The following is a 12,740-nucleotide window of genomic DNA, read 5'->3' as shown; positions in this document are numbered from 1 at the left end:
CACCATGTTCGAGCTGCGGCAGCCTGTTGACGGTCTCCATGGCGACCACTCTCTTGTGATACGGACTCTTCGCATCCAGGTGAGCGAGGAGCGGCGATATGACGGGGTAATTAAATCCTCCGTTACTCAGCCGACGTTCCGGTACAGGCGGCGGCGGCGGACGTCGCTGATGATACATCTGATGAAGGTGCGACAGGTCGCCGGCAACGTGACCGGAGTGCCGGTGCGCCAGCCCGTTCACCTCTGCCACGCCGCGGTCCCGCCTCCTTCGCCGTGGCACGGCGCAGGCGCAGCGCAGGCCGGCGGCGCCCCGGGCGAGCAGCCGGGACAGGCGGCGGCACGCCTTGCGGCCCAGGTGCGCCAGGTAGCGGATGATCTCCTCGTAGCAGCTGCCCGGCTGGCTGTCGCTGGCCAGAGTGGACGCCGACTGGTGGAGCTGGCGCGCGCGCTGCTCCGACTTCATCAGGGCGTGCTCGCGCTGCTTGGTCTCCGAGAACTGGGTGGCGATCACCACCAGGCACAGGTTGATCATGAAAAAGGAGCCCACCTGGGAGGGACAATTTTGTGGAACATCAAAGAAGAAGCACACAGCAAATCGGTCAGTGGTCAATTTACAGGTAGCGTGAATTTTGTCAACGGAAACTAAACAAAAATAATTTGGTCAACACACATTTTTTACTGGTCTAAAACTAGACTAGCTAGACTAAAACCCTCATTAATAAACAATAACATGGACTTTTTAGTCAACTAAAAATGGACTCAATAAAAATGGGATGATATTGACTATAATAAAAACTAACAAGCGTGATTGAAACTGAACTAAAACTGAAACTAAATTTAAAAACGGCGGATAAAATTGGAGTGTGACAATATCTCGATATCACAATAAATCGTGATACTTTGTCTCCCGATAGATTTTCGATACGTCTATGCAAGTATCGTGATATTTGTAGTTAATAACCAACCACTATAACGGCGCCATTGTTCGTGCCTTATTGAGCAATTACTTGGCAGGCCACTAGGGGGAGCACCTCATAAGCGTGGCGGGGAAATGTACAGAAGTCTTCAGGCGAAGATTATTATTATTATTATTATTATTATTATTATTAGTAGTAGTAGTAGTAGTAGTAGTAGTAGTAGTAGTATTGTTATTATATTATTTATGTATTATTATTATTATTCTTATTATTATTATTATTATTATTATTATTATTATTATTATTATTATTACTATTGTTATTATTTTATTTATATTTTGTATATATTATATATATTTATATATTATGTATTTATATTAGATTTATATTTATTTATATTATTTTTATTATAATATTAGGATTTTTTTAGTATTTTTTATTTTAATTATTAGTTATTATTATTTATTTTTATTATTAATTATTCATATTTATTTATTTTATTATTATTTTATTTATATTTATTATTATTATTATTAGTAGTAGTAGTTTTAGATATTTATTTTAGTTTTATACTTTTAGATCCGAAATATTCAATATAATCTGCTGACCAAAACAAATACAGAGGTCACATGACTGTCCTGACTAAAACTAGACTTAAAACATTGACAGTTTTTGTCGACTAAAACCAGACCAATAAAATGCTGTTTCCCTTCGATGAGGTGGCGATATTAATTATATTTGGCGGTGGTGGTGGGTCACCGCAGCACTTGAGCAGACTGTCGTGACCAAAAGTTAAAAAAAAAAAAAAAAAAAAAAAAAATCCTCATATCTTTTGTCTGCTTTTTTCTTTTCTCGTTGCCGCGCAAGGTTTCCGTGAAAGACATCAAAGCACGATCTTCCGTTACTAAGGCTCCTTTGTGTCTGATATGACAAGCGGCAGCCGCAATAAGCTTACGCCGCGTAAAGTCGACACGTCACATACTTCAAGTATCTGCAGATAGTTTGAGTGCGAGTGTGCGGCTGTTCTTACTATGATGAGGAAGATGAAGTAGATGAAGTTGTAGAAAGAGTGGGCATCCATTACGTAATACATGATGTCCACCCAGCCTTCCAGAGTAATCACCTGGCAGGGCACGCACACACACACACACACACACACACACACACACAAATGTCAGGAGCTCCATTTGGAATCAACGGAGACTCAATTGTCAATATTCCTGAAGGAAAAAGAAAAACATTTCATGCCTATTATATGAAATAAAATGATCACATATTGAAACATGACTATTGTATTGCCATAATAACACCTCAATATTTTGGGGAGGAAATGGTCGCAAAATTAAAAAGCTAATATCATTTTTTTTAGCTAGCTAGCTAAATAAATAAATAAATAAATAAATAAATAAACGAGTATTCCAAGTAACTTGTGAAATTATATTTGTATTTTACTCAACTTTATTTAAAACATAGTAAAGATATTACTTAAAATAATAAATTAAAAAAATAATAAAAAAATAAAAATAATAAACTAGATAGTGACCAAAGAAAAAATAAATAAATAAAATTAGCAACCCCCTTCGCTCTTGGCTGTGTTACTGGATTTTGAAATATTGTGTTCTATTCCTATAAAAACATGGACCCTACCAAAAGAACGTATATTTGTATCTGTTTCCGTTTTGCAGCAATTAGCATTAGGATATAGCTAAGTTTCATCATTATTCACAAACCCGTTGAAAACACTGGCCAAAAGAGCTTGTCGAAACATGGCCCTGGCTGATCTCTTATACTCTGCTGCCACCTACTGGCCGCTTTTCTGCAATAACTACCATTGCTTTAAGCAACCTCTTCATGTCAGAAGGTGTATCAAAGCCTTCTGTATGCTCGAGCATAAAAAAAAACAAACATTTTAAATACGTTTTTGGGAGTGCCGGACAAAGTATTAAAACACGTATTTATACGTTTTTGGGTTTTAATGAGTTAACTAACAATTACCTTAAAAATTGCCACAGACAAAAAAAACAAAACAAAAAAAGATGAATAAATAAATTATTTCGTATTTGCAATAAAGCATTTCTAGATTAAAGCTGCTCAATGCATAAAAATTGACATTTCGAAATCGCTAACTGCCGCCTGTAGCCGAATCACCTGAAAAATGGCAATCCACGCGTATCCAATGTTATCAAAGTTGATGGCTCCCTTGTGCGGGTTCAACTCGCCGGCGCGACACTCGTTGTAGTACTGGTACCAGTTGACGCACGACGGCCCGTGCCCTCCTCCCGTTGTCGTCGCCGCCGCCGCCGCCGCCGCTGCCGCCGCCGCCGCCGCCGTTGCCGCCGCCGCCCTTTCGGGACGGGCGTCCTCGGCCGCCAGGAAGCAGGCCGCCCCGGCCACGCGACGGCGCGGCACGTCGGCGCAGCGCAGCATGCCGTTGTCTCGCTCCGCCGAGCAGATGAACGGGTGGTCTTCCGTGCCGCCCGGACGGTAGTAAACGCTCAGGAAGGATATGTTGTACTTCCTGGAATACAAGTTGATCAAAAAAAAAAAAAAAAAAACGCGATCAACGCAGTGAAATGTGAAAATAGGGCGAATTATTTTTTTGTGTGAAAATGTATAACTAGAAAACACAATTAACTCATTCACTGCCATTGACGGAAAAAGACGTCAAATGATACATTTTTGCTGGGCTGGCAGTGAATGTGTTAAAGGGATACTTTACTGATTTAGCCACTTTTGGCAGTCAAACGTTAATATTTTCAGTATCGGTGTGCTGATATCAGCAGCATCCACGAGAACCCGACACCTAAAAAAAAAAAAAGGTCATACCGGTCCGACACCGACGGTACGACACCAAACTCCAATTTTCTTATACCGTATTAAAAATATTGGCCCTCTTCATCTTGTGCAAGTGCATTGAAACAAAGGAGATGCTGAGTGCATATTCTTCGAAAAAGAAGATTTATGAAATTGCATGTTCTCGTGGAGCTTTTTCCGAGATGGATGTTCACAGTCAGCAGTATATCCCCCCCCCCCCCCCCCCCCATGCTGGTTGGATTAAAAATAGACAATTTAAAACGAAACAACAATGGCAACCGCACAGCGAGACACACTCGGCATCAACAACACTTGTTAGCGGGATTAATGGCGCCGTTGCGCAACGAGAAGAAGGCAGAACATCAAATAAATGGGCCCTTTCCCCCCGTGATGGATGACTTGATGCGCTTTGTGTTTCTGGACAAAAGGCGAGACCGATATGTCGAAAAGATGAGGAATCAATCGTGAATGAAGCAGAGGCGTTGAAAAGACATTCGGCAGCAGTGAGAATCGGATCCGTCGTCGATAAAGTGAATTGCAGACCAATGAGGAGTCGGCCGAATGATGTTGAATTCTCTTGATACGGCCGCAATCTTTGTCTTTGTAGTCGTTTTTCATCATCGGAAGGTTTGGGGAAAAATGTCACAAAATACTCCCAAAAATGCGTATAATCCTGGTAACTAGAAATCTTTTTTTTTTAAAGATCTAAAAAAAAATTTAAATTGTCATACTAAGGGGAAAAAAATGCCATCAAGATTACATTGGTCAACAAATTTTTACAACATTTTTTAATGGACGATTCAAGTAAACTTTTCAAGATGATTTATTTATTTTTTTTCTAATGTGACACTGCCCCCACTTGGTCCCGATGCGAGCAGACTGGAGCACCAAAAAGTGAAAATCAGTTTCTTTGTTGCATTGCATTTATTGGGAAAATACTACAAAAAAAAAACCAACAAATAAATAAATACATTTTTTTTTTTAAAATGAGGGTGTAATCCTGATAACTAGAAATAATTTTTTTAAAGATCCGAAATTTAAAAAAAAAATGTTACGCTAAGGTGGAAAAAAATGCCATCAAGATTACATTGGTTAACACATTTTTGCAACATTTTTTAATGGACGATTCAAGTAAACTTTTCACGACAATTACTAATGAGAATGAAGGCGTAATGTTACAAGAATCCGGTTTAATATATTATGAAAATGATTTACGGAATTATTTTTTTTTTAATTTGTGCACGGTTACGACAAAAAACTTTGATTTTTCTTTGCTCAAATCATAATCACTTTTTTATTATTACATTTTAATATCGTCAATTTTATGAAAAAGTAAATGTCTTTAAAGGAAAGCTAAATTTATACAAGTGAACCCAAAAACACATCGTCATTAGTCAATAGTTAAAAAATATTTAAAAAAAAAACATAAAACGAAACCTAATCACAAAACCAATCACTTTGCCAACAAATACTCTTGATCGGTGATTAGCGCGACGTTTAATCAGGGTCGCGCGCCCGAGGGAGACGCTTCGACGCTTTTATTGATTACGACGACCGACGTGAACGAGCGAACGTGAATTAACGAATTGGTGCGGATTTGGTCGCCGGCTGCCGCGGTAACTCACGTTTTGACGTCCTCCGCCATGAAGCAGCGGTTCCTCAGGAGCCCCGCCCAAAGCTGCACGCCCACGATGCCGAAGATGAAGAAGACGAAGAAGCACAGCGCCAACACGTTGCCCAGCATGGGAAGCGTGTCCAGCAGGAGCGTTACCAGGATGCGCATGCCTGGCAACACACATTCACAAAAAAAAAAAAAAAGGAAAACTCCATCCATCCATTTTCTTAACCGCTTACTGATTTTTACAATGTTCCCCCACTATAACGGATTTTTCTGTGAGCTTGAATGTGTGCGTACCTTTAAAAGGTGGGCCTGGTCTGTTGAGGTGGTTGGCTAGCTCTTAACCGGCTAAAACGTTAGCCGCTAAACTGACGGCGTCAGTTGAGGCTATCGGCAGGACAGCTAAAGAATGCGCTCATGTTTTCTGTGTTTTGTTACTGTTTGTTCAACAAAGTGTTTGAAAGAGCTATTTCCATCCGCCCTCGATTCAAATTTCCTGTTCAGTTCTTTCTAACTAGCGATGGTAGGCTATAATAGACCCTTCCAGCTGACGTCACCGCTTAGCTCCCGCTGCGCCTCCCGGAGGGTAATAAGCCTCCCGTAACAAATGAATGTAGAGAGCTTGATTTTTGGCTAGCGTTTTTGTTAAAAGGTGGGAAATATGTCAAGTGTCACAAAAAAAAAACTACATTACTGCGAATCATTGACACCAGTCGTTTGGAGTCGCGAGCTACAAAAAAAATGGAGTTTGTTTGAGGGCAAAGTGGAAGTGGAAGCTTAAGGTATGTTGTTTTTGGTTGAAAAAGTATGTCGATCACTACTTTCATGTTGTAAATTGTCATTCATTAAATCGTTTGTGTCTTACTCGTCTTACTGTATATCGAAGTCTTCGAGCTATCTTAGCTTGCTAGCTGCTAACAAACGTTTACTACGCGTTCCTCATCAGAAATCAAGTCTGAGTTAATGTGTTAATTGTGATAATTGTGCATATATTTGTGGAGAATGGGCTCAAGTTGTATTTTACAATTTTAAAAATGTGCAAAATTTCACAAGTTACTTCTCAAGATTAGATAGCTCTTAATGTGAAAAGAAAAACGCACTGAGGTGTCACCAACGTCTTACAAATGCAATTCTGCCATCTAGTGGCAGAATGATCACCTCAACACAAATCAATACCACATTTGTTTGTTTTTTGTTTGTTTGTTTTTTTTAACAGTACGGTATACTTTAAATTTTAACTCAATTGAATTATGAAATTACTGTATCAATGACTAAAAGATGCAGCTATATTTCTATTAATTTAACAACTTTTTCTACTTTTATGTTAACAAGAGTATGAAACTTTGAAAAAAAAAAAAATTTATTGTCCATTTTATTGTACATTTAAAACAGATAAAGATTTGAGATTAATCGTAAGTTAACTACTGAAGTCATGCGATTATTTATTAATATTAAAAAATGTAATCACCAGATTCTCCCCTCTCTTTGTCCTATAGCCCACAAAATTCAATTCAATCACAATTATAAAATATATTATTATCGCTAATATCATCTCATAAATTAATCTGCTGTACTGTCCCCTCAGAGATATAATCCAAAGCGATACAACAACAACAACAACAACAAAAATCCCATTCTAAAAAAAATTCCATCCTGGAATGTTTCGGAATATTCCCCTAATAATAATCATAATAATTTCAAAACATCATTGTCTTCGCTGCGGCGAATTAGTTTGTTGCCGCTTTCCTGCCCATCCTTGAGGTTGTTTCCGCAGCGAACAAAATAAATAGCGACGGATCTCCAGCCTTCGTCGGGCAACGCAAGCTGCTAATTGCGACACGGTCCATAAATAAGACAGTGAATACATGATTAAGAGGCCGTCGTGTAGCTCGGAAATGTGTTGCGATGGAGTATATTGTATTTGGCCGTGTTTTTTGGTACATTTGTTTGGCTATTTTGCAGCACTTCCTCATACTCTTACCAACCACAAAATTTGTCTCAGTTGGAATAATAACGAAATAATTTGATGGGATGCAAACTGTTCCATACAAGAACCTCGTCAAGAACAACTTGAAGAACTCACTGGGAACCCTGTTGATGGCCCGGAGCGGGCGCAGGACGCGCACGGTTCGAATCGCCGACAGGCTCACGTTGTGTCCGTCCAGCGAGTACTCCAACATCCTGCGAGGAAGACAACGAGAGCGCTGACCCCAATTTTTTATTTTTTTATTTTTTGTCCCACCGGGAACGCAACAGAACGCGCCGTCCTGTCTCCGCAATCCGACAATTGCCTTTTAAACTGGGAACCGCGGAAGGAGGCCTCCCAGGACTCCTCCGTGATTCCCATTTCCATTCGGCAAATCTGCTGTCACACACGCATCCGCACACGCTTGACATTTCGCTGGCATTAAACAAGTGTCTACGTGACACACAGAAACGCACACACTTTTTTGGCTCATATTTAAGGTCAGCAGCAGCGGCAGCAGCAGCGCGCGTCAAAAAACTCACCCCACGATGACAATGAAGAAGTCCAGTCGGTTCCATGTGTCTCCTAGGTAACCGTTATGGCCGACGATCCCCAGGGCCACCATCTTGACCAGCATCTCGCCGGCGAAAAAGACAAAGATGCCGTCGTCCAGTGCCTGCGAAACACACGCACAAACGTGTAAAGGATTAATGTCAACCGATTAAGAGGGAGGAAGCTCAAACTTTCACTGACCCTTCATAATCAAATAATAATAAAGTCTCACAGCAAAACATAATTAGTCGTTAAGTGTTGGCAGGGATGTAACGATAATGGCGATATCGTGAGCTCGTGATATTAAAACTGCCACGATATATCGTCGTTGTCATGTCACGATATTAACTCATTTGCTCCCAAAGACGTATAAATACGTTCTATTTTAAATGTTACCATGCTTCCAAAGACGTATTTATACGTTTTCAATGGTTTTTTTGTTTTTGTTTTGTTTTTCATGCTAGAGCTTAGAGAAGGCTTTGATGCAGCGTGTGAAATGTGGAAAATGCTTAAAGCAATGGTAGTTATTACAGAAACGCACAATATTGTGTGTGTGTTTTATTTTTTTAGTCTGAGCTAAATTTCTTTTAACAATGTTATTGTGGCCTTTCTGTATCACCAACCTCCCCACAATATCGGGATAATTATCGTATCGTGACCTTCATATCATGATAATATCGTATCGTGATGTTTGTATATCGTTACATCCCTAACATCTGGTGACCTATATAGTTCAAATTGGACAAAAACTGCTGGAGACTTCTAAGATGAATCTAAAATGGCCATTTCAAATCAAAATGGCTTTTTAGGAATGGTTTCTTGAGATTTTTTTGTGGGTCTACTCAAGATAGACATGCTGATACCAGATTTGATTTAGCCAAATGGAACGAGCTTTGAGGGATGAATTCTTAAAAAAAAAATAAAATAAAAAAAAATCTCAAACAAAGCAAAATTGCCTCTTCGAACCAGAATGGCAGCGTTCCGATTTCTTTTTGGGCGTGGCTTCTTGAGACTTTTTTTTTTTTTTTTTTTTTGTGGGTCAACTCCTGATCGACATGCCTACCAAAATTCATTGGCTCGTGTGCGCGTGCGTTTGCATGCGTGTTACCTGCAACAGGAAGTGCGTGTCATCGCAGGGCTGGAACATTCCCAGAGTCACGCAGTTGAGCAGGATGGCCAAGATGCTGACCCGCTCAAACCAGGTGGCGGGTAAGGTCAAGGGTCACAATTGCAATATTGATCAGGACAATGAAGGGAAACAATAACAGTGTTGACCACCACAATTAGGGAAAAGAGGAATAATATTGATTACAACGATGAGGGGAAAAACAACAACACATTGATGACTTGACTCCTCCCAGTGTGTCTCTTTGCGCCCGATCAGAAATAACAGCGGACACTGATGAAGAATAACGATGAGCATCGGACAGGAAATTGATCTTAACTCCGATGTAGGAAAGGTTCGGGTCGCTCAATACAACATGAGCAAAACAATCAATGAAATGTCAATTGTGTAGTACATTTTTGTTAAATGTATTGAAATATATTTAGATGACAACAAAAGGGCAAATGACTAGAATGGAAAGGACCACAATTTTTGTACTTTTTTGTACAATTTTACTTACACCAAGCAACTTAAAAAAAATTGTATTCCGTTGTGATGTTTAGTGCACAATAACTATGATATATTTAGAATAAAACTAAAATACTCGGTGCTGAATTCACTTCTGGTGATAATGCATTGCATTTGCATGCAGCATAACAGCTAACTGCTGCTTCACCATGTTTGCATCCACTAATTGATTGTACTTTTATTTACACCAAGCAATTAAAAAAAATCACATTCCATTGTGATGTTTAGTCCACAATAACTATAAAATATTTAGCATAAAATTAAAATACTCTGTGCTGAATTCACTTCTGTTGAATCTCATTCAATTTGCATGCAGCATAACAGCTAAATGCTGCTTCACCCTGTTTGCTTCCACTAATTGATCCGAGTTTGGTTTATAATCAATTAGAATTTCCTGAATGTATTGAGGACCAAACCATTCAATGATTTATAGCCCAGTAGCAAAACTTTAACATCTATTTTTTAGTACTTTAATTATTTGGTTTTATAATGACCTAAAATTAGATGTTTTATCAAAACAAAAAGTTGAACTATTAAACTAAAATTGTATATATAAAAAAATAAAAATTTAATTAGTGTCATAATCTCCCTCTTAAATTTAAAATGGATTAAAAAAAAACACAAAATGATAAGCCTTGCCAGCAAGTGTTGTCTTGATTGGTCAAATGAGCGTGGAAAGATGCCGCATCGTCCAATCAGCAATCAGCTCCAAGTATTGTACAGCAAGTCCTGCCTTTCCCGAGCAGGTTTGCCGAGTGAAGTACCAGACTGAGTGAATCACAATTATCAATTTGGCTTGTGAGGTTAAAAAATTATTTTTGTTACAATACATGATATTATTACAATTAAATCAATTCAAAGTAAATTGCATTAATCTAATATATTTAAAAACTAATCAGCACCATTGTTTTACCCCTTAAATGAACAGTAAGTCAATAAAATTTACAATAATTTATCATATAAAAAATAATATTGCAATCATGCATCATGATTCACAAAGATTAAATTAAAACTAAAAATAATAACATTTGAAAATAAACTGTTACTTTTTTTTTTTTGCAAGTTATGTTATGCCTACTTAAACCTGAATTGAGCCATTAAAATTCATGAGAATGTTGATGAAAAATTGGCACAGTTAACAAAGGTGGGGGGGAACCTCAAGATGAAAGTTTTATGGAAATGAGTCCTCAGTCAACCAAATCCTTATTTGCTTAAACTGGCAAACAAAATTCCTTGGTGGAGGTAATGAGGCCTGCTGAATTTGGTGTCAAAGTGTCGACATCCCCGACTCTTTTTGGCTAAGCTGCAAGTAGGCTGGCGATCGCTTTCAACAACTCGAAGCAAATGATTATTCACATTATTATTATTCACACTCCTCAAAGCGTTCCGTGACCCGTCCTGACCTGCTTCCCGAGCATCTGCATTCATTAAGCTTCCCTGCTCACTTCATCAGCTTTTTTTTTTTTTTTCTTTGATTGGTCGCCAATCCATATCCAGGCCAAAGAAGCCCCACCCCCACCCCACCAGTCCATGAGGACGCAACGGTCAAAGGGTAAGCCATGTCCATCAAAGCAAAGGACAACAAAATGAACTTTTTTTTCGGGATTGAAGCTTTTTAAAAAAAAAAGTGCATTTGACTTCACAGGTAAAGCTGAGACTTAATAAGCTTAAAAGTATCAAGCCTCGTTAATGGGCGCAAATTGTGTTGAGACATTTTAACGTGTTTAATATTCATGAGCACAAAAGCTGACGACATCAAAACATTCGGGTTTTGTACGCCCTTGAAGGATGGACGGACGATTTCAGGTGAGTAAAGAGAGTTGGAAAATGAAATTTGAGTCATCAGAGTTTTGTATTTCATAGTGACTCATCAAACGTCGTTGCCGTGCTGTGCCTAAAATACAATTTTCAAAAATTTATTTCGTTTCACTCGACCTGTCTATTTTACGTGACTGATATTTGCTAGCAGTCGACAAAATGTTGCGAATGAGTTTGCTTTTTCTGGACCCCTAAAAATGCGCTTGAAATGGTCGATTCCAACCAAAATGGAAGATCGTTTGTCTTTTTGGGCATGGCTTCCTGAGACTTTTTGGTGGCTCTATTTTATTTATTTGTTGTTGGTTTATTTATTTTTTATTTTTATTTTTTTACACTTTTCTGCTGTTATGAATTGGTATCATTTCTCCATATTATTCATGGAAACGGTATTGTAATGTTATAGTTTTATTCCGTCGTAATACGCATTTCACCACTAGAGGTAGTAGTAAAAGTAGTAGTAAAAGTCAACATAAATCACTGAAAATAAAATTTCAGTGTTTTATGTTGACTTTTAGCACCCTCTAGTGGTGAAATGCGCATTACGACGGTGTGACTCACTTGAGTTGACGTCAGTTTTAATGACACTCCTGAAGAGCAACACGCACGCACGGTGGAGCGTTGGCCCACGTCAGGCTGTAAGTAACTATTTGTGTTCATTTGTAGAACTTTCTTTAAGTTATAAAGAGCCAAAAAGTCCGGTTGAATGTTTTTGTAATTTCAAAATATTGGTAAAAACGAGTAAGTGAAGATGTTAGCATTCGTTAGCATTTTAGACTGGCGGACTTGAGTTTGCTAACTAAGCTAACTATGTTAGCGTAGTTGGTTGTGTCGTCTACTTTAATTCTGTCATGGTTCGGTTCTCAGCCTGTTGTGCTTGTGTATGTGTGTCTCTTTCAGTGCCTGTAACGAGGGGGGCGTTCCCCAGCGCCGCACCTGCAACGCGTTGGTAATCAAGGCTTTAAAAGGACTCCGAACAGCACTGACAGCTGTCGGATTATTATTTGCTCATCTTCGTGTCCAAGTGTTCTCCGCGTTTCCTTGTTGGTAAAGTTTTTGAATCTGCCGTCGTCTTTAGTTTACTTGTATTCACGTGTGTGTTTCCGCGTCGCCTTTTGTTGTTATTCTCGTGTGATTGATTCTGTGTACATTTCGTGTCGTCCTTGCCGGGTGCAAGTGATTTAAGTTTTTCTAGTCCTTGCTGTTAGCAAGTGTTTTTTGTTACGTTAGTTCTCCTTGCCGTTTGCAAGCGATTTTGGTTATGTCAGTTTTCCTTGCAGTTGCAAGCGCTTTTTGTTACATTCGTGTTCCCTGCCTTTTGCAGGAGTTTTGTGTTTTCCAATTCCTCCTTGCCTTTTGCAAGTGTCCTTTGTTACTGCCGTGTCCCTCGCCTGTGTGCAGGGGCACCGCTGAAAATTTCGTTGT

The 12,740-nt window shown here is 39.0% G+C and overlaps 1 protein-coding gene across 3 annotated transcripts in view; it reads right to left on the bottom strand.

The window, feature by feature from the left end:
* Positions 1-12,740, bottom strand: part of LOC144020531 (voltage-dependent T-type calcium channel subunit alpha-1H-like) — a 75,855-nt gene that overhangs the window by 41,984 nt on the left and 21,131 nt on the right. For all 3 annotated transcript variants that reach the window (XM_077524105.1, XM_077524106.1, XM_077524107.1), the window contains exons 3-9: positions 8,976-9,070; positions 7,858-7,991; positions 7,433-7,530; positions 5,357-5,516; positions 3,066-3,435; positions 1,948-2,040; positions 4-547 (exon numbers count right to left, since the gene is read on the bottom strand). In XM_077524105.1, coding sequence (XP_077380231.1) covers positions 4-547; positions 1,948-2,040; positions 3,066-3,435; positions 5,357-5,516; positions 7,433-7,530; positions 7,858-7,991; positions 8,976-9,070 — 1,494 coding nt within the window. The remainder of the gene's footprint in view (positions 1-3; positions 548-1,947; positions 2,041-3,065; positions 3,436-5,356; positions 5,517-7,432; positions 7,531-7,857; positions 7,992-8,975; positions 9,071-12,740) is intronic.

The sequence above is a fragment of the Festucalex cinctus genome, chromosome 6 (genome assembly GCF_051991245.1).
Source record: "Festucalex cinctus isolate MCC-2025b chromosome 6, RoL_Fcin_1.0, whole genome shotgun sequence".
Classification (NCBI taxonomy): Eukaryota; Metazoa; Chordata; class Actinopteri; order Syngnathiformes; family Syngnathidae; genus Festucalex; species Festucalex cinctus.
The sequence above is the reverse complement of the archived record's forward strand: the minus strand, read 5'-3'. Positions and strand labels throughout refer to the sequence as shown.